The sequence below is a fragment of the Cannabis sativa genome, chromosome 4, assembly GCF_029168945.1.
Source record: "Cannabis sativa cultivar Pink pepper isolate KNU-18-1 chromosome 4, ASM2916894v1, whole genome shotgun sequence".
Classification (NCBI taxonomy): domain Eukaryota; kingdom Viridiplantae; phylum Streptophyta; class Magnoliopsida; order Rosales; family Cannabaceae; genus Cannabis; species Cannabis sativa.
The window spans coordinates 10,285,076-10,308,234 of record NC_083604.1 but is presented as its reverse complement, the minus strand read 5'-3'; the positions used below and the strand labels follow the sequence as shown (position 1 = coordinate 10,308,234).

Below are 23,159 nucleotides of genomic sequence, written 5' to 3'. Positions count from 1 at the left end.
TGATTGACCTTGTTTGAAAAGTCCCTTTGTTTTTCGAAAGACCATATGTTTTGATGGGTTGGAAAAGAAAATACTCAGCTTTTCAGGAAGAGAGGCTGCCAAAAACAGCCACTCCACTTTTAGAATCACATGTTAACTAAATATACATATATTTATATAATAACTGCATCGGAACATAAAACTATATTCAGGTATAGATGATAAAAAAAAAAAAGGGAAGAAATTGATGAACTTAGAAATGTAGATATATATATATATAAGAGAGTACTAGTGTGTGTTTGTGCAGGGAGGGTGGGAAGCACATGGGTTTTGGTAGAATCGAATCGAATGTCATTAAGAAGACATAAAAGGGCATATGAAAGCCCACGTCGCTGTGTTGTTGTGTTCTCCTTCTTGGGTTGTGGGGAAACATCATCATGCATGCCAAACTCTCTTCTCTATTCATTTCTTTATAATTAATTACCCCCTAACCCCTCTTAATAAATATTTATATTTATATATATGTATATGTATAACTCTCCAATCTCTCCTTTACTTCTATATAGTTATATATCCGTATATATATATATATTTATTTATACACTCTTGACAGATAATCTCATCATGCCCGCCCACTTTCCCTTTTCTCCATTTCAGCCTTTTCTTAATTATATATAATCAACTACCATATGTGTCTACATATATTTTAATTAATTATATGTAACTTATATTAACTCATTAAACTAATCTTTACGCAAAACAAAGCAGGCCCCTGCAGTTTGTCATAACACATGTGTATATATATGTTATATATATATATGAAGTACTATAATTAATATTTTTTTATAGTGTTCTATTAAATAATTAATCACATTAAGGAGAGGAGAGGACACTGTTAATTTAATTATTACTGAAAAAATTATAATATATATCTATCCATATATAATTGTCGTTTCTTAATTTTGGACCACTAATAAAAACTCGTTACTTTTTATTTTCAAATGAATTAAAACCGTGTAGACCTTGACAAGGGGATATATATATCAAATATTCTAGTTTTAAACTATTAAATTATATACTATTCTATAAAAAGAAAAGCTTCTCTTGTCTTGTTACTTGTAATTCGATTGAGCACGTAACAGCTCTTCTAATATTTCTTTTTTATTTTTTCATAAAAAAAGGTACTATGTTATTGTCAAGGGTTCCAATTTGTGACTTCATATATTGGCAAAATTAATGTGAAATCAGTTGCTAACTTTCCGGAAATCATCATTAATTATCGTCATATATATAATTCAATATAGGTACATGTGCATGTTACATTTCAGTTTTCGGATCATGCATATGTAATACTCTGATCTCTATATATAATATATAAAGATAGCATACTATAATTAATTAGTTGTATAAACAGACATGGATATGAATCAAAAATGAAACATTTAAATCTTCTATATATAATATAGTATACTATAATTAAATAGTTGTATAAATAGAAATGGATATAAATCAAAAATGACAAATTTAAATCTTCTATATATAATATATAGAGATAGTGTACCATAATTAATTATAGCTGTATTAATAGACATGGATATGAATCAAAAAGGACAAATTTAAAGGATTAAGTTACACATTAATATGGATAATAGTATATATATAGGTGTATAAGCTATAAATATAGAACAAATTAGGGAGCAGCATGAGTCTATGGAGGGCTAAAAGGACCTTTTTGAAATATCCCAAAAAGAGAGAGCCTTTATTGTCATTTTGTCTTTTAACACATATGCCCTATACAAAAGTTGTTAGCTGGACTAGTAGTAGTAGTAGTAGTGTCTAGTAGGAGCTCCCATATTTTTTTTTCTTTTTTCTTTTCCTAAAACAAAACAGGTGGAACTTACATTTCGTCTTAATAAAGTTAAAAAAATATTACTCATGGACCTGCTTAATCAATTATTAATTAACTAAAGAAGAGAAGAGAATGTACACACACATCATATAATAATAATAATAATAATATATTTATGTTTTATATATTTAATATGACTGACTGACCACCATCTATTTTCTCTCTCTCATTCTCTCTCTTCTGCAACTTATATTTCATCTCCACAAGCTTCCAAACAAAGAGAATTAATGGAAAGTGAGATTTGCAACGTTTATTCTTCTGGTTCATGTGTAGAAGTAATATTAGTTATATTATTATTATTATGTGTTGGTTGATGCATATATAGAACAAAAATATAAACCTTATCTGTAAGAAGCCGTTAATGGGTGTCTCTGATTTTCCATCTTCTTCTTCTTCCTTTAACACTATTATTATTAATAATCCCAAACAACATTCCTATGGCCCCATTATTATTCATTACAGCCAATCCTTCCTCCTCATATTATTATTATTATTATAAAAAACCAGTTCAATATATTCAAACCTCACTTTCTTCCATAATCCATGGCTCTAGCTGCTAAGATCATCACCACCACCACCACTGAGTTTCATTATTATTATTATTATTATTATTGTTATTGTTGTTGTTGTTTCTATCAGCTGATTATCAACGAATATTCCAGCCCAGTTTCTCGGCTGTGACCATGGTTCCTGAACCAAACCTCTCAAAACAACATCACAATCTTCTTCTTCTTCAAAAGAGTAGCGATATTATTATTAGTAGTAACAATAATAATTATTATGGTAATTACGAGAAGTATAGAGATCAAGAGTGTTTTAGTCTTATGATGAACCGAGCCAACAACGAAGGATATGATAACTACTGTACTAGTACAACTGATCAATCTTGCTTAGGATCTGATCTAGTACCAGTGGCCGCCGCCGCCACAACCACAACCACCACAACAACTGATCCAAATTCATCAATGGCAGAAGATGAATCCAGAACAAACAGCCTTAATAATAACATTAACAACCAAGAAGAAGCCGGTTCCACCTCAAAACAACAACAACAACAACATCAAGATCAAGAGACAGCCATGATCAAAGTCGACCAAGACCACGCCAGCTGGCTCCAATTGAGCATAGGCGGTACTTGCAGCAGCGGCGGCGCTGAGCCAACACCCAGAAGAAGAGGTTCCGGGTCCGGGTCAGAGCCGGGTGGGTTAATGATAGAGCTGGATCTGTTACCCGGTGGTAGTAGTACTACTAGGAGACAAGAGGAGGCAGCCAACAGATCAAGTAATATTAGTAATGTTCCTTTGTTTCAATTAGGGCCTCATAATAATAATCATCAAGTCTCAAATTTTGGTACTACTAATAATTATAGTACTACATCGTTAATGTATTTTCAAAACCCAGGAACTACTACCACTACTAGTAGTAGTTCTAACTTTCCTGTTCCTCATCCTCATCAAATTCCTATTCAACATCATCTTTCTTCACAATATCAATATCATCAACAGCAAGAGGCCATCAATTGGGGGTTTAGGCCTAACTTAATTCATCATCATCATAATCAGTATCCCTCATCATCATCCTCCTCCTCTCAGTTGCATAATACTAATACCCATAACAATAGTAATATTTTGATGATTCCACAACTGGGGTCTTCTTATTTCGGTCGCCAGTTTCATCTCCAACCACCGCCGGTACTCGATACCGCCGCTGCCCCCGAACCCAGCTTAGATTTCAGAGTTGTTAACCCTCCCAAGAGGCCCCACTCTGGCATTTGGTTTATGCTCCAAGCATCACAAAATCAGTAAGTGTATAGTTAATTAGTAGTAAATGTTCTTAAAAACTTTGTTTTGTTTTAAAAAATATATATTAACTTGTGTTTGTGGTTTTGTCAATGTAGAGCTAAGGAACCATTCTTGCCTCAAATATCAAAGAGCTTCTTAAGAATACGGTAATTATGATTAACTCTATTTAGAAAATAATAATTTGTGTACACTAATTAATTAATTAATTAATTTTGGTATAATTTTCTTCAGGGATGGAAGCATGACAGTTGGATTGCTAATAAAGTATCTGGTCAATAAGCTGAGATTGGATAGCGAATCAGAGGTAACACTTTCCACCATTGTTTATTTCAGTTATAAATACAAGTACTATGTATAAGTGGTTTAATTATATATTTGTTTTTTTGTATGAAAAATAAAAAAGAAAATACATGACAACAACGACAAAACATAGATAGAAAAATTAAGCCAAAAAGAGAAAAACCATAACAATGGTAGCTAGCTCTAGTAGTGTTTTGATCATCACGTAATTTAGTTATACATGAATATAGAGTTGGTAGGTGTGTTTGAAAAATAATGAAAGAAACATCAGAACTAAAATGGGCTGCACTTACTAGTACTATTTTTTTCTTGCGATAAAATCATATTTAGGTGGTGAGTTTACTTCTAGCTATTGTCAGATTCTCTCTTCTTCTTCTTCTTCATATTCTAATACCAGGAATAAATATATCTATCTCATCACTTTCATCTTAATTAATTTAATTATATTGATGTATTTACATTTTTGTGGTGCCAATATATATGTAATAAACTACGAAAACTACCTACCACACCTTTTGCTTTAATAAAATTAAAATAAAAAAGAATGTGGAACTAATTAATAATTGCCTATAAACTTTCAAGAACATCACATTATAGATGTACTGTAATCAATTAATATTACTAGATTTTTTCAAACTTAAATTATTAGAAGAAAACAAAACAAATAATGTGCCTACAGCATGAATAAAAAATTACAAGTAATTTTATAGTGATATTTAAAAGATAATTATTTACGATGAGTAGAGACAGCTCTACTTGAAAGATTAAGAACCTGGCCCTAGCAATGTAGCTTAAATATATATATATATATAAATATTTATATGTTTATATAAAATAGAGACTATCTTACATTAAATTAATCGCACTAATCTAAATACATGTTAAACTATATTCTTGTAAAATTAGCTAGCTATGTACCTCTCTAACTAGTAGTTAGAAACTAGATATAAGTTAGAAACTACACAACAACATTCTCAAATATTTATTTTTGAGAAACGATAAAATGCACTATAGTAGATGTCCAGTATTACTTAAAACTATAACTATACTATAAAAAACTACTAATTAATCATAATAATAAAGCGTCATCTTAAGGTGTCATCACCAACTACCTAATAACAATTACCATTTACTTTAGGTGTAGCACTGCATATATATGTATGAGCATGTAAATAAAATTACCTATCTTTGTTAAATATCAAATTTAAATGATATAAAAATATAAACAAAGAAGAAAAAATATACTACTCCCTTATTGGCTGATTAAATGCATTGAGTTAGTTTTCAGGAAAGTTTAGGTTCTTATACATAGATAGAGTTTGCTTGTGAGTTTCCTTATTTGCTAAAGATGAAAAAGAGTTTGGACGTCTTCGATTAATCAATTCATCATATAGATCGTTTCCTTTTCCGAAGAATTAAGCTACATGGAAAACATGATATGCATATATACATGCATTTGTATTTACGTTTTTTTCCCTGTAAAAAATTGCGAAAATTGTAAACTTAGAAAACAAAATGGGAATCAAATGACTGAAAACTTGGCACAACCACATATAGGCTTAGTAAACATCACGTACTCTAGCACTTCGTATATTTTTTGGTGTATTAATATATACATAAAAAAGATAAACTTCTTATGTTTTCGTTCATTTCAAGCATTTTCCTTCTACTTTCTTGAATATCTAGTTTTTATATCGATGACAGATAACAATCCTTAGCGTACTCATATAGCTAGATTTATTGTTTTTTTTTTTCTTTTTGAACAAAGAGTTGTATATTTTTATTTATTATTTTAAAAATTACACCAAATATAACAGGCAACAAAGAAATTATATTGTTTTGATTATATGTATTGCCGATATTTTGAGCACGGTGACATATGTTGGGTTTTCTATAGATGAAAATTATTGCATATGTATGATATGATCATCAGTACTTTATTATACTTGCCTTCCTATACACACTTCATCATGAAATATTTACCACTATAATTTTCCCTAATAATTACGAAGAAGCTTTTTTTTTGTATGTGTGTGTATATTGTTTTATAGGTTATAGAAGAAGATATCATCAATTTAATTGATCAATCATTATGTTATTTAGACCTTTAAATTGGACCACATGCATATTTAGTATGAATATGCATGTACGCACCTTAAAAATTAAATAATAAATATAGTTATAGCCCCAACCAAAAAAGATTGAATTAATAATGATGCATGTATATATAAATATATACATATGCATATGTTCATATAGTTATATATATAGTTTTTTTCACATTTAGACATTAAATTACGAGCAGGAGCATGCATTATAATTAAGTGGGGAGAGATTGAAAACGTGATCGGTTAGAATAAATGAAATATGCTACTTCTCAGCTTTTAAGTTTTTAAACATGTATGTTAATAAAATTAAGGTGCCGTTTGGTAACACTTTTGTTTTTTAATTTTTTAATCACAAAGTGAAAGTCAAATTTTTGTTTTTAAAAAATTTATTTTTGAAAAACAAAAATGCGTTTTGTAACTACTTTTGTTTTTCAATTTTAAAAACAAAAAATAAAAGTGTGTTCTGTAAAGTTCATTTTTATTTTTATTTTTTGTTTTTATTAAAGTCGAGTCTAGGTCCGGGGTCAGATTCGAGTTCAAGTCAAAAGTCGGGTTCAGCGCCAGGGCCGTGGGGAGGGGATTTGGATCCGGGTCTGGTCGTAATCCAAAAGATTGATTAAGAAAAAAAAAACTGTTTAAAAAAATATTAAAAGTGATTTTTGTTGTTTTTAAAATTTTGATCTCTAATTATAAAATTGCAAAGTAAAAACAGTTTTATAGAACATGTTTTTGAAAAATATTTTTACTTTTCTACTTTTAAAAACAGAAAACTGATTAAAAAAGTGTTACCAAACGCCACCTAAATTTTTAAACATGTATGTTAATAAATTAAGTTTTTAAACATGCATCGTAAATAAAGATTTTTAAGTTTCTATAAACTTAAGTAGTATTGGAAAATTTAGGGTGCCTCTTATTGGTTTTCTTTTAGGATTGTAGTAACTGTCTATACAGGGTCATCAAAAATAAAATATTACATCAAAGAAACTTAACTTTTCTAAGCAAGAAAAAAAAAATTGAAATAAATTTGGGGAAGAAAATAAGCAAATTATTATATGCACAGCAGATGAAGCTAAAAGAATTTGTAAAATTTCTATAGCAAAATTATAAATGATCGTAATATATATATATATATATTTATATGTTTTTAATTAATATATGATTCAAGAAAAACTCGATCAATATTATTTTTACACATCAAATATTTTGCTTTAAATAATATTGAAATAGCGAATATATGTGCATTATCTCCCAATTGTAATAAAAATAAAATCTCATTTTTTTTATTAAATATATTGTATATAAATATTCAATAATGTACAGTGCTTTCTCGTTTATGTAAGTAACCATGAAATAAAGTGCAAGAAAACTATAAATATATATTAATTATGACACCACAAAAAATACACTTTAAGCCCTTTAATCGTAGCATATATAATTTTTTTGCAAGGCTATTGATAATAGTACTTTATTTAAGTCCAAATATATAATTATTTATAATTAAAAATAATATCTAAATACAAATTGTAACTAATCTAATTTTGTTACTGTGACTAGTTTAGTCACAAATAATTAAAACTTTTGTGAATAATAATATTTTTAACCAGTGTAAGTATATATAATAATTTTCTTTAGTCACAAAATTTGTTCCGACATATAAAAGCTAGCAATATTTTTGTATTATGAAGAGAAAAAACAATCATGAATTATGAGATACATATTGATATATTATTTAATTGAACAAAAGGGGCTGATGAACATAATTACATTCAGAGAGAAAAAAACAAGGGCTTAATTTATAAGTTAGATATTAATTATCAAATAGAATTATATTATAATTAATAAAAAACTGATCAGATTAGCTAGAAGACGAAAATGCACGTAGTAGTGTTTTTGTTAGTTGAAGTTGTCTTTACTAGGACAGAAATGGCATTCCATAATAGCATGTAATGTATACGTTGCCCTTCTCACCAACTATATCATAGAAAAATATATATATATATTCTTATATAGGATCATTTAATGAATTAATGGCGTATTTATATATACTTAGTCAAGTACATTCCAATCAATTCTTTTCAAAGTGTATATATTATATTTGATGAATCTTAATTTATGCATAATATTTTGTATATACATACATATTATTATTCATAAATTAATTTAATTTATATGTGATAGTTGGTATCTAGGTCAACTGTTATACTCATGATTATTTGGAGTCATTTATAATACGTGTATACATACTCCAGATATGTTTCCTTGCGCTTCATGCCATGAGATAAGGAGGAGATTAAGACAGTATCTATATTTTAAATCATTTTAATTACAAACATATATATTAGTTTGCAAACTATAATAAATTAAACACGACTAGAGAATAAATAAGATAACAAATAAATTTCTTATATTAATTTCCAGCTAAAACTTTACTTATCATGAATATTATTATATCATTATAGGGATGCGTGAGACACTCAACTCTTTCATCCTAGTTTTTCTACGAATTTGTCAAAATACACATTTGCCAGAAAAGTCAACCTTATTAATTCGTTATTGTTTTATAGTAAATTAATACTTGATTATCCACCGTCCAATTATAGAAATGATCATTAGATAATTAATGTTGCATAATAAACTTTCTTTTTCTTTAAATTATAGAAATTCTATATGCCGTCCTAAATGCCGACCTGATCAACTTTAACACATCGCATGCAACACCTAATTTAAACACACACACATATATAAAATATACATATAACTATGTATAGACAATGATTAACCTTATAAATGTGGGTACGAAAAGGGTCGATTGGTTGGTTCCTTATAATTATGGAAATATATAATATTCATATACTACAAAAAAAATTCTTAATTTAGCGTAAATCTAGGAGTCCTCTTTTATTATATATAGTCCTGTTGTTTTTTATTATGATTAATTTGGTGTCAAATTAGCATATGTTTCGGCTTTATTACTAATGTTTGTGTTACATACTGATTATTTTTTTTATATATACTTGATAGACATGTACACATGTACATAAAATTAATCGTGATGATTATTCATAATCATATGATTAATGATAAAAAAAAAAAAAAAAGTTAAAATTATTAATATGAAAAGGGAATTAAGAAATTTTTTTGAGCCGTGTGATATAGTTTGCAAGCGCTTTTTTTTCTTTTTTCTTTTTGAAAAAAATAAATAAAATTAATTAGTGAATTATTGACTTTAAGATGAAAAACATGTCACAGTTTTGGATTATATAGTTAATTATAGATGTTGTGTGTAGATAGCTAGTTGATGGTTGACATTCATTCATTAGCATACAAAAAAGAAAATAAAAAACAAAGGGTTGATAATTACATATCGATAAAATCATGATATCGTAGGGTCATGAAGATCACACGTGGACCCTTTCATTCTCATAACCCATATGCATGCGTTCCAATTTAATCTCTCTTATAGCTTAATAAGCTTTCTTTCTTTCGTCATGCTTTCGTTTTTTTCAACTCAAATTTCAGACAGCAACACCAGCTACCTCCTCCTAATTATTTTCCCTTTCAAATAATAATAAATAATTAAAAACTTCCAAGTTGATTTTCCACTTAAATTTTGTGAACTTTGTTATTTTAATATCTAGTTTAGATTATAAATAGGGATTTGTTAGAAAAATGTTTGGGTATATATATTTTTCTTAAAAAGACATACCTTTTATATAAATATTGTGCTTAAAAAGACCCATCAAAACCTTAAGTGGTGCACTCGAATGGAATTTAAAAGGACCCCATCATCTCCTCAACAACCAACCACGCAAAAAGAAATGACTATAAACAATGCACATTATATATACATATATAAATATATATATATTTGTTTGTTTTACGTTGCAGGAAAGCAATGCATGAGGGTGAAATCTACAACAGAATCATTAAAACTCAAGTAGTTGAATAAAATATCAAAGTTAAAAAATTACATATTCCAATACAGATAAGATTCATAATAATGAAAATTAATATATATAATTAGGTGAATGCTATGCATGCACCATACAATACACAAATCTTTATTTTATAGAAGTCCAAAAATTGACCCGTAAACAACTAGCTAGGTTGTGCCGGGTTTTTAAGTTAGCATATATATATATAGTGACACATATTAATATTTATTTAGGTTTATTTAGTAGAAAGTATTCACATAAATGGGAAAATAAAATCAGGGCAGTTGCTCGTTTTTATGGAAGAATATATATTGACCTTTCATATTAGGTTTTGAGAAGCAACGTGAAAGAGACGTGTGCATGAAGAATATAATAAAGTATACATATGGAATTTTTATAGGTTAGATCGATATCATACATTATAGGTTTTTTCATTTAATTTTTTTTTATTATTTTTCAAAAAAGAGTTTGTGTTGTGCCCATTTGTCGCCGTGCTTTTTGGATCCCATTACGTTATTTTTAAATAGGTTATTGTATTTTAGAATTTACTTTTTGTAATTTAATTAGTTTTAAGTTTTTTCTTTTTCCTAAGAAAAGATTTGGATTGTGATACCAAGCCAAGTAATTTAATATTTATATATTATAGTAATAAAGTCCAAGGGGTTATGATTTTGGCTTACGAGCAAAGTCTGAGTGGGTCCTGTAATGATTAAAATCGGGTAGGTTTAAGATGGTGGAATTGGCCGGGCAGCCCTCAAACGGTCTATTTATTTAGGTGACCGCTGACCGAAGTGTTCTTTATTTTTGTTTGGAATCTCTTGGGAGATGATGAGAGAGAGCATTTTGATGGGTAAAGTAGACGTTTACAAAGATTGAGATATATATATATAAGGATGTGATGTGATGGGGCATAATATATATCTTAGCATGGGGAAGACGTAAGGTAGTGATAGCCATATTGACAAAGCATGACTTCATCCCTACGTACATATACATACATGCACAAATTTTCATTCATTTCATATACTATATACAATTACTATTTCATATATATAAGTAGGAATGGTGTGTTCATTCGATTAGTAATATTTTATTTATAGTGCACTAATTGAAAATTTTATATTTTAAATCTAATTTAATTCATAAATCTAATTAAATTTAATTCAATCCAATGTTCAAATTCAAAAGCGAATTAAGTTAATAATATGTTTTTTTTACATAACTAACAATAAAATAAAATAAATTATTATTATTTTATAATAAATTAAAATAAATAAAATAAAATTCTAAAATTTAAAGTAAGAAAAAAAAAATATGTATAAATAAATGTTAAATTTTATTTTAGATTATATTTTGAAATATATTTATATGATATTGTGTGTTCAATTTTTAAAATATTATTTTTTACATTAAATTATTAATTGTATACATAATTCTTTTTAAAATATATATGTATAAATATGTCTGAATTGGATTTTATCAGTTAATTTTATATATTAATATAACATCCAATCTTATTAGATCGTACAGATTGAATTAAGTATTTTATGAATATAACTGTATAAGTCCTATATACAAGTTATATGAAAAAATCACTAGTACACCTCAAGGCATTTTTTGATTTTTTTTTTTATATTGTTTATGCTATAGTTATTTATTAATATTATTTATAAATTTTATAAAAAATAAAAAATTTATAATATCAAAAATAAAGTTCAGAAAATTACTTATAATTATGTGTATAAAAAAACATTACTACGTTCAAAATTTTATAAAAATTTATAAATAGTACTAATTATTTACAACTCATAATCATAAAAATAAAAAATAAAAAATAATTCTTGAATGCCAGATTAAATAGAGAATTTACTCGAACTTTTCCCTATAATAGTATGTTAGCCAAATTAGATAAATAAATTAATAATATTTAAGGTAAATATATATAGTATACCACTTAAAAGGCTCTTTATAGTAATCTCCTTATTTATTTCAATATTTGGGAAGCTTTTTACTTTTCTTTTTTAGAAATGTTATAATCTTAAAATTACATTTTTTAGAAAATTCTAAATAATTTATGATATTAAAATTAAAATTTAAATATTTTGTTATATAAATGATTATTTTTTTATACACATAATAATAATTGTTTAGCTCTTACTTTCATCATTATAAATAATTCAAAATTTTCTAAAAAATAATAAGTAATCTTATATAATTACAAATGTATACAATTATAAAAATATATATATATATATATATATATATATATTTAAAAAACTCTACTTGATACAGAAACAAATAAAAAGTGTACAAATATGACTTTTTTGAAGAGTGTACTATAAATTTTTTTAATGATTTTTAATCTCTCTTTATTCATTTATTTATTTAATTTTTTTTTTTTTTTGTAGAAATCTCTCTTTCATTTTGCTTGTTCTATTACTTGTTCTCTTAAATATGTAAATGTTATAGATATTTCTTTTAACTAATCATCACCAAACAAATTACTTGTGATAATTTTTGATGACAATATAGATTCTCTGTTATAAAAATTATTATATTTATTTACAAGTTGCAATTAATAAAATTTCACAACTGTTATGTATAGTGATAAAATTTGTGACCATTAAAAATTAGTTTTGTTATGATTTTAGTGACTAATAGTTTTAGTTAAAGGAATTTTTTGTGTTTGTGAGAGACTAAAAGTTGAAAATTTTGCATTGCATATTTGGAGTGTTCATAAAATACTAGTCTAATTTAATTTGTATGATTAATTCAATTTAGAAAGTGCAGATATTTGTACTTGTGTGGATTAAATTAGATTTAAAAATCTAAAATTTGCACTTATACGGATTGAATGTTGATTGACATGTAAAAGTAAGTGATTCAATTAAATTCTTACATATTTATGTATATTTTAAAAAAAATTATATATACAATTAATATTTTAATATAAAAAATAGTAATTTAAAACTTTAATACATATGACATAAATATATTGCAAAATTTAATAGATGATAAAATATTTATTCCATTCTTATTTATATATAAATTAAAACAAAATTAAACATTTACTTATCCAAACAATTTTTTTTAACCTCCATTGAATTTGTTATTTTTTTGTTATATTTATTTTAATTTGTTATTAGATACATAAAACAACAATATATTTTTTTTTGTTTTATTTTGTTTTTTGATTTTTTGTTTTTTTTTTTTTTTTTTTTTTTTTTAATATTAGGAAAAGAGAATTCGAACTTTGGACTTTGTTAGGCCTTGGAATAATAGGATATTAAATAAAACGTCGTTAAGTGTAATTGTAATGGGGTAGTGGTATGATATATAGGAAAGAATAGTAAAAGAATTGATGTGAAGAATTTGGTTTTAGTTTGTAACTTTTAGGAAAGATCCAGACTCTCGGAATCATGGGTATTAATGAAAGGCATTCTGTTTTTTTATCAAAAACTATTGTTCTTTCTCTATTTTCTGCAATTGACTAATTTGTCGGACTTCTATATTTTTTACTATTATTATTATTTTGCTATTTTATTGTTAGTTATTTAAAAGAATTAATAAATATTAAATAATTCAATATTAAAAAATAATCCATAAGTATCCAATTTTTTTGTAAATTAGATTAAATCCCTTGAATTTTAGTACATGTAAATGTGTCATTTAGTGGAAATTAAAGTTCTAGTTATTATAATATTTTAGATGCACTAGGTTTGCTTGTTTGTCAACTATCTGTGTTTTTACTTATTGCCATTGAGGATGTATTATGTGTATTTAAAGATGTAATGGTGATTAATGGTTGTTTTGCACGTGTGAAAATGAAACAGATAGAGATCAGATGTAGAGGGCAACAGGTTCTACCCATGTTGACGTTGCAGCAAGTAAGAGATAACATATGGGGTCCAACTGTGACTACTTTGCTTCCAGACTCTTCTTCTTCTACAACTGATCATCTCATGGTGCTTCACTACGCTAGGACTCCTTAATTTTATATCCATTTTTCTCATTTATTTATATAATATTTGTCTCCCTTGTATTATCACCATTTTTATAATTTATATTAAAAGGGAAAAGAAAAAAAAAAACTTTTTTTCATTCTTACTTCTAAATGCTCTGTTTTTATTTTACTATGCTCCAACGGTTTACTTGGGAATTTCTGCTAGCTGTTACGAAATATGAAAATATATAACATTGACTTGACTTGATCATCAATATCAGATTGGTGTCTTCAGTCTTTGATATTTACCAGTCATACTCATATGGTCTAATGATTCACAAAAGCCCAACCCATTTCTGGTTTTAAGCCCATGGATTTTAATGAAAAGATCCTGCTAAACCTGGACTCATTGACTCATTTATTTTGACAAATTTACAAAAATATTGGAATTTGGGTTAACTTTTACAAAAATACTGTCATATGGAAATCTTTTCGAAAATACTGAATTTTTATAAAACACCAATAAACACAAAGCATAACAACTCAAAACAATAGTAGAACACCAGTACAACACTAGTAAAACACCAGTGAAAACTTAACACAGTATACTGCAGTATGAAACTTATAAGAAAACACAGTAAAAAAGTAAAAAATACCGTCTGGCAGTATTTTTATAAAAAAATGACAAAAATTAGTATACCATGTAAATTTCCCTTTATTTTCAATCTAGGAGTACTAATGGGCCTCTACTTCCTTGTAACTAAAATGTTATTACATTAATTTATCAAAAAGAAAAATTACGTTAATTAAAATCAATTAATCAAATTTACCTCTAATTTTATATTTATTTGAAACATACCTCTTTTTATATGTATTGTACCCAAAATACCCTAACATAAAAGAGTCACATGGAGAGTATCTTGAAGTGACAGGAGCAAAATTAGTACAATATTTAAAAAAAGAAATAAAAATAATAGACTTTAAAAAAGAGGGTAAAAATAAAAGAGGACAATATAAAAAAAGTATAGAGTGTAATTTCCTCTTTTATTTCCTGTCCAGTTTAACAACATATTTTAAGAAAGAGCATTGTTATGGTGCCTAGCACCTTCTCGACATGTCGCGTTGCGATTGGCTAGCAATACTCTTTAAAAGCTATTATATTAAATTATATGGGACCCAATACTTAGTTGGACCAATAGCGATATTGATACATAACAGAGTACTAGATACCATTGGTACCCTTTAGCATTTCTCTTTAAGAAATGTGTAATCCAGTTTCTTCACAAAGATTTTGAGAAATATAGAGATAGAAGAAAACAAAAAATGAGAGAACAAAAATCCATTGTTTTTTGCAAATGTAAAAAAATAATGAAAGAGACAATTATATATAAAAATGACTTATCCAATTTAATTATAGATAGGCTAATTAGGATTTTTTTTCCCCAAACTTTGACATATACTAAATCATGCCCCCTAAACTTTTTTGGTCGTTAAATTCTTCTTGAACTATTGAAATTGTTAGATTTAAAGACTTTTGTCCAATTTTAGTAAAAAAAATTCTAAGATAAAAGTTCAGGGACATGATTTAGTACTTATCAAACTTCGAGTAGCATGATTTGGTAAATATCAAAATCTAGAGAACATAGTTTAGTACATAAACAATCAATGAAACAGTAAAATTAAATAAAATTAGACGAAATTCCTTAAATCTAACAATCTCAATAGTTCAGGGGGAATTTTTAACGGCAAAAAAAGTTCAGGGACATGATTTGATACATGTCAAACTTCGAGAGGAAAAAATCCTAATTGCCATATACACATATATTTTTCATTTTTTGCTTCAACAATATACACATGTTTTTTATACTACGGAATACAAGTATTTTTATTCATCATGTCATGTCTACTACTGTGTGTAAAGTTTCAACGTGTAAAACAAAATAACAGAAAACCATTTTGTAAGATTCAAAGGCAACTTGGTAACGAACAAAGCCAATAATTAAGGGAAAGAGTTGATTAGAGGTTCTCAAATTAGTGTTTCAATTATATGAAGCATAAAAGAACTAGCAATGGTGTGGTCAAAACTAGTTGGTTATGCAGGCAGGGGAGGCATTCATCTCAAGGCTCAGTTTCTAAAAAACATCCTTCTCATTTCAAAGGCAGCACAATATCAAAGTCCAAGCCAAATTTTAGTTGATTACGACACTGGAACCCCACAATGTTCTAAACACAACACTTGCTGATTGTAGATTGCAAACTACACTGCCATAAAATTTGATCATCAATTATCAAATATCATTTCACGTTTGTATACATGATACAGATTCAAGACTAACAAATGTCTTGGTATGGTGCAAAGACTTTGCTTTTAGCATAGAGATTTATTATATATAGCAATTGCTGTATTGGATTTGATGAGTTATCTGATCAGCCAGTTCTGTGGATACATTAATTGAGCTCTTGGTTTATTGAAAAGAGAAACTAACTAGCAAAGCAATGTCAAAATTAATAGAAGTAAAATCATTCGAGAGAAGAGTACTTTAATTCAAATCAAACATAGTGATTAGTTTTATTGTAAGAGAAGTAAGTAAAGAGAAAACAGAAAAAAAAACTTCTCAGACCAGAATTTTTTTTTTCTTTTAGTAACATTTTTCACAGCTAAGGCCGATAACTTATAGTGGTCAAGTTCTTTTTTTTTTTAATCCTATGATGATGGTGATGATGATCGAGTTAAACTTAACTATTTTAGTAAATAAATATTTATAATTGACCAAAAAAAGGGATTGAAACTCATGAAAATCCCTTACCAAGCTTCTGAATTGCAGAGTACATTTTCCGCCTGGAACCAACGGCGTTGATTCCCATATCCTTAAGATCCTCCAAAGTCAACATGGGCAAAACGTCGTCGTCTACCTCGTGTATCTCGAACACCGGCGCATACCTACTCAAACCCAACTCTATCAACCAAGACCTCACTCCACCACAACTAGCCTCCGGCAAACTATCATTCCACGTATCCACGCCCGCGTTATCCAACGACTGAACTGGGCTCTGCTCCCTCATTGGACTATCCAATTCAGGATCGAAATCCCTAAACCCTTCTTCCCCCAATTCCTCCCTACTATCCGCCCCATCGTCCAGTTGCTTAGAATTCGAATTCGAAACCCAATTCGATCGGACCCTTTTAACCGCCGTTGCTCGCTTTGACTTCACTCTTCGGATCCCCAATTCGAAATTAAGAGCGTCTCCGTTCTGATTCCTATCTTCCGCCTCCGCAATTTCTTGGGAATCACCGCCGTTGACGAGGTTTGTTAAAGACCGGGCCTTTACTGACTTAGACGTAGCCGCAACAGCGGAAGAGTCTCTGGAGAACCTCCATGGGTGCTTGGCCCTCCGAACGTGAGAGTCGTAGGAGAGTGTGGCAGCTGGTTGGTCGCCAATCTCACCCAATCGGACACTGGGGCGGCGTTGTCGTTTAGGGGCCAAAGATGGCCCTGGGTTGTCGAAGGAGGATGGAGGTGCCGTGAGCTGTGGGGGTGGTGTAGCGGTGGTGGGTGGTGGAATTGTGGCGGTTGAGGCGGCGGTGATTGGGGGTTGGAATGGGTTGAAGTCATCGGCCATAAGAGAGTAGAGTGGAGTGGAGAGAGAGTGGCGCAGGATAAGGAGAGTGAGATGGAGTGATCTGGTGCTTCTTCATCCTTATCCTTTATCCCATCTATGCCGTTTGATCAACTTTAATCTTTTTTATTTTCTAAACTGCGCCGCACGTGCAATATGTTCTTTCGGGTTTTTGCCTAAGGTTGTTTTTTTTTTTTTTTTTTTGGAAAGAATTACATTTGTATGGTTAAATAATTTTTTTTTTTTTGATAAATACTATTTTTAACTTTGAGTTTTACAAAAGTTAATAATTGGACTCTCTGTTTTGTTAAATGATAAAATAGATCTTATATTTTCTAAAATAGTAAAAATAGAACCTTGAGTTCAATTTTCAAAAAAATTATTTTTTAATATAACTAACTTTAAGACAATTTCTAACACGAACAGATACAGAAAATGTAACAAGTTTTGTCATAACATCTTTAGATCAGATTATTATTAAGTTTTATTTTGACAAAAAATTAGTTCAAGATCCTATTTGTACAATTTTAAAAAATACAGGGTTCACTTTATCAATTAACAAAATAGAAGGTCAAATTATTAACTTTTACAAAACACAATATCTAAAATAGTAATTACTCTTTTTTTTTTAAATTATACAATTATTTTTATTTTTTAAACTTTAATTATACGTACTTTTATAAAAACAATAAAAGACAACATACATATAACATAAGAAAAAAATAACATACAAACGACAATAAAAAAAAAAAAAACGTTATTTTTCGTCAACAAATCTCAAAAAATCATAAACAAATAGGATGAATACAAAGAAATATAAATCACAATAAATTGAATAGAATTAACAATGATAAATACCAAATTTTATCATGGTTTACCTCCTTTCGGCAATAATAGACTAATTCCCTTGTAGTTTTATGATCTCAATACTCAAAGATAGTTTTCAAGAATTCTATTCTCAAGTGAGTATTTTTCAAAGATTGTTTTAAAAGTGATTGAATGACCTATTTATAGGTTTACATGAACGTGTGGCTTATGGTTAACTTAAATACACATCTCACTTAACTATGATTAAGCTAAATTTAAATTTAAATAATAATAAACTAATATTCAAAATAAATATTTTAATAGATTATTAATTTTGGAGATGCTTCTAGAATATCCCGTAAGTAGCCTTGGTAACACATGAGTGGACCATAAGTGTAGTTACCCCTTGTCGCATTCACGAGTGTATTGAGTTAATGAGTACAAAACACCAAGGTTGGCCCTGTCACTTGTCATGGACAGTCGACCCTATGAATTTTCACGGAGGGCCGCTCGTCATAGAGGGTCAGCCCCATGACTCATCACGGTAGTGTCTATGGACATGGAGGGTTGGCCCTGCCCGTGGTGACATAGGGTTAGCCTTGCCTATGGTGATGCTCCCGGAGTGTCTTCATGAAGTTTATGAAAATATTGTCTCGAGCACCTTTCCTGATATCTTGAATAAAATTTGTGCATAGTTGTGTAAAGTTTTTTAGGGATGGTATTTGTCCTCCAAGTTTTTCATAGTAATGTTATAACATTATGATGAGCTTGTGATGAGTGCACATTTGTACACTCATTTTTTGTTACTTATTAGATGAATTATTATTTATTTTTTAAGTTTTGTATAAATTTCATGTACTTTCTGTAGTTGTGCAGTTTTGAGATTTAAATACGATAATATTATGAATTTAGTGCACGAAAATGGTAATCGAGATATATGTCAAAGTCGAGAAGCAAAACATGATCGAAAACTAGATATTTGTGTTCCAGCCGACATGTCGCCTGGCGTAGCTTTTCAGTTTAAATTTGAATTTTAAAACATCATATTGTTTTTCTTTTTCAACTTATAAAAAGAATGATGTAATTTGACTTCTGACGAGAGAGAGAGAGAGAGAGAGAGAGAGAGAGAGAGAGAGAGAGAGAGAGAGAGAGAGAGAGAGAGAGAGAGAGAGAGAGAGAGAGAGAGAGAGAGAGAGAGAGAGAGAGAGAGCAATTTTTAGATCAAAAAACACATTGAAGAGCAATAAATAAGAGATTCCAATCAATCATCATTAAAGTCATTTTCTTTTTCTTTTTTTTTATTCTTTTGCTTAATTGTTTAATTATGAATATGATTATTGTTATTATTATGTTTGTCATTATGAACTAAACACTTTTTTCTAAAGTGTTGATGAAACTATTTTAGACTATTAATTAAAGTTTTTAGATTATTCCCATATATGTTAGTGATATTTGTTTGTGCAGTTTTGTGCTGAATTACTATCTTAGTAATGCTTAATACCATTAATTAGTAATAAGATTTTAGGTTTTACACTTTAGAGTTGTAATCTAAAATCATAATTAGAATTGTGTGACGTAGAAAAAGTGTGAGATCGAGAGATCTCATTAACTATATGAGTTTTATTTAAAGAGAATAATATTGTCTTACTATTGTTTGATTGATTGATATTGAATAGAAATATTTTGTTAGTTAATTAGTTAATTCTATCATCGCTCGAGAGAGGTTAATAGATTACATTAGGGTTCTTGAAACTACAAATTATAGAATAAATTGGGATAATTGACAAACTGAGATTCATAGTTTGAAATAGAGAAATAAATGTTCTAGGTTTTTATTATCTAATTGAAACAGTTATTTGTCTCTTTACCTTTAAGTTAGTTTAATCGTTCTTAATTATTATTTACTTTAAATTGTCTAATTAAAGCATAAAACCTAAAAAATATATGTTATCTGTATTTTAGGATAGCTAATATATGGGCCATTACGGAGGCCCATCAAGGAAGGCAATCCCATTCACTGGATCCATAAGAGTCAAGTGCTTCGCCCATCCATCAAGGATGAGTAAAATTGGACGCACGGTCAGACATCAAGTCCCAGATTAATAATCAGCACTTAGCAGGGGGAAAGGTGTGAACAAAAGGAGGATGCCATCAGTGGTCAGCTGAGAACAGAATACGAAAGGGCGTCTGGCATCAAAGAGTGCAATTCTATATTTATAGTGGAGTAATAATGGACGTAATAAATCGAATTATTCTATTGATGAGATCGAAAATAATCAAGTGTTTATTGGAGCTTTGAAATATAGGTCCATGGTCCTCAAGTCACCTCTATACAACACTGTACAAAGGGAAGATTTTATTTGATGAACGAATTTTGAGTGAGAATTAATTTCTATGGAAAATAAATTCTTAAGAGCAAAGATTAATTATGACAATTATGAATTGTGTAATTGTTGACCTCAAATTTGACCAACCGATAGCGGAGTCGTATTTAATACTGATACTTGTCAAACGTGTTACACAATAAGAATAATAAAGTAAAATAGACACCAGATTTATAGAGGTTCAGCTCCCTGAGTTAACGGGTAATGACCTACTCCTCTTTTAGTTGTATTGGTATAGAGATAATACCACTCAAATCACAATAGTAGTGGAATCTGGAGTGGCTCTCTTAATATTACAATGTGAGTACCAAAGTTGGCAAATCTCTAGTGAGAAGGATGCTTGGGCGTGCGTGAGAAAGGAGAAGAGAGAAGTGAGTTTTAAACTCAGAGTTTTAGAGTTAGAACTGAGAGCTTAAGGAGCTAGAGACTTAGTGACTTAGAGAATTAGGGTTAGACTAATGTTCTTTATATAATAGAGCTTACATGAAGATTAACCACTAATATCTCTTAAAAATAAGAAGATAAAGCCTTATTTACATAATTAAATAATAAAAAATAAATAGGTAATTATCTCTCAAAAATAGGAAAGTTGCTGATATTTTCTCCATATTTTTGTGGGTTGTCAAGGTTCAAACTGCCACTTAGCTTGCTGTCCACGGATGAAGGCTGCGCACCAAAGGCTTGCCAGGAAGAGGTTGTCTGGCCATGTGACTGTCAGGGTCTGCAAGTTGCACATCAAGTGCCTGCCAGCCTGGAAGTTGCACATCAAGTGCCTACCAGCCTGCAAGCTGCACATCAAGTGCCTGCCAACCTGCAAGCTGCACAACAAGTGTCTGCCAGCCTTGGCAAGTGTTGGCCAGCCTTTGTACACTTTTTTCTTGTAAAGATTAGGTTTCCTTGGTTGAACGGGCCCTTTCTTAGTCTGATAATCACCTTTTGGTCGGCCAGCCATACCAGCTCCTCCCTGGCCAGCCTATGTACTCCCTTTGGCCAGCCTGACATGGTTGTGCAGCTTTTAAACGGCTTGCTTAGCTCCTCTCGCTTGTTGCTTTGGTGGTTTTGCCATGGCTTGTAAAGAGACTTTGTCTTGCTGTTGACAATGTTATATTCCACGTGTCTTCAATATAGGCTTATGTGGACATGTCACGTTAGGTGGACAAAATTTGAGATGATAATAATTAATATTATTTAATCATTTAGTTTTATTAAATGAAACTATATAACTAGTTAAATATAATATTATTATTAAATAATATTAAAGAGAGAAATATTATTTTAAAGAAAATAATATTTATTTTAATTCTTGTGAAATAAGAAATGAATGAGAATTAATTAATTATTATTTATTAGTAGAATAAATAATAAATTTTATTTGTGGAAAAATTGAGAAATCAATTTGGACGTTAAAATATGGCACACACGTGTAGGGTGACATATAAAGACCCATGATTAATTTAGTTTAATTATTTTATTAGTTAAAATAATTTAAATTAAATTAAGTTAATTATCTTTTAATTATTGATTAAATGAATTAAAAAATAATAATAATTAAAATAAAAAAGATAATTGTTTAATTATTGGATATTTTTATTTTAAATAAAGGATTAAAATGGTTTATTTATAACACTTTATATAGGATATATAGTATCATGAATAAAATAAGCAATTAACCTGAAACAAACTGAAAAGAGTTTAACAAAGTTAGAGAAAAATAGAAATTGATTCTCTCTCTCTCTCTCTCTCTCTCTCTCTCTCTCTCTCTCTCTCTCTCTCTCTCTCTCTCTCTCTCTCTCTCTCTCTCTCTCTCTCTCTCTCTCTCTCTCTCTCTCTCTCTCTCTCTCTCTCTCTCTCTCTCTCTCTCTCTCTCTCTCTCTCTCTTGTCTCACATGCATACACCATAATAGGTGTGTGTGAGATTAAACAACCCTAACTCATTACAGTATCTCATGAGTTGAGTGCACACTGTAATTATTGTGATATTTTCAACACGCAAGTATACGTATTGTTATCAAGTTATAGACTCACAAAGAGTGGGGTTGATCCCACAAGAATTGTAGTTAAGTACTTTAAAATTAAATTTTTGCTTCTATTTGGCTATATCTAAATTAAGAGAAAATTTAAAATTAAAAAACAAATAAGAAATAGTAAAAATAGGAAGCAAGTAATTAATATGTAAATTGACAATGATTAAAAGTTAGAGTTTTTCAATTTTAATTATATCTATTGATTATGGTTTAACATGATTCAATTCCTATTACCAAACTATATGCAATAGCATGTTTATTTATGTAATTTATAGTCTTCTTAGATATATAAAGCTCAATTACATGCAAATTTTCTACTCTCGTGATAAATTAAACATGTTAAAGGCATT

The 23,159-nt window shown here is 28.8% G+C and overlaps 2 protein-coding genes across 2 annotated transcripts; one reads left to right on the top strand and one right to left on the bottom strand.

Annotated features, from left to right (window-relative positions):
- The first annotated feature begins 1,854 nt into the window (after window positions 1-1,854).
- On the top strand, window positions 1,855-14,148 carry LOC115712188 (uncharacterized). Its single transcript, XM_030640437.2, has 4 exons — window positions 1,855-3,689; window positions 3,786-3,836; window positions 3,922-3,994; window positions 13,867-14,148. Exons 1-4 carry the CDS (start codon window positions 2,572-2,574, stop codon window positions 14,023-14,025), a joined length of 1,401 nt encoding a protein of 466 aa, XP_030496297.2. The 5' UTR covers window positions 1,855-2,571; the 3' UTR covers window positions 14,026-14,148.
- Window positions 14,149-16,499: 2,351 nt separating this feature from the next.
- On the bottom strand, window positions 16,500-17,719 carry LOC115714954 (uncharacterized). Its single transcript, XM_030643718.2, has one exon. It carries the CDS (start codon window positions 17,595-17,597, stop codon window positions 16,767-16,769), a length of 831 nt encoding a protein of 276 aa, XP_030499578.2. The 5' UTR covers window positions 17,598-17,719; the 3' UTR covers window positions 16,500-16,766.
- Between the last annotated feature and the right edge of the window lie 5,440 nt (window positions 17,720-23,159).

What these genes read in the sequence shown, in the direction of transcription:
- LOC115712188 (XM_030640437.2), top strand. Translation starts at nt 2,572, where the DNA reads ATGGTTCCTGAACCAAACCTCTCAAAACAACATCACAATCTTCTTCTT. An exon ending in CTCCAAGCATCACAAAATCA is followed by an intron (nt 3,690 to 3,785) that starts GTAAGTGTATAG and finishes TTGTCAATGTAG; the next exon opens with AGCTAAGGAACCATTCTTGC. An exon ending in AAGAGCTTCTTAAGAATACG is followed by an intron (nt 3,837 to 3,921) that starts GTAATTATGATT and finishes AATTTTCTTCAG; the next exon opens with GGATGGAAGCATGACAGTTG.
- LOC115714954 (XM_030643718.2), bottom strand. Translation starts at nt 17,597, where the DNA reads ATGGCCGATGACTTCAACCCATTCCAACCCCCAATCACCGCCGCCTCA.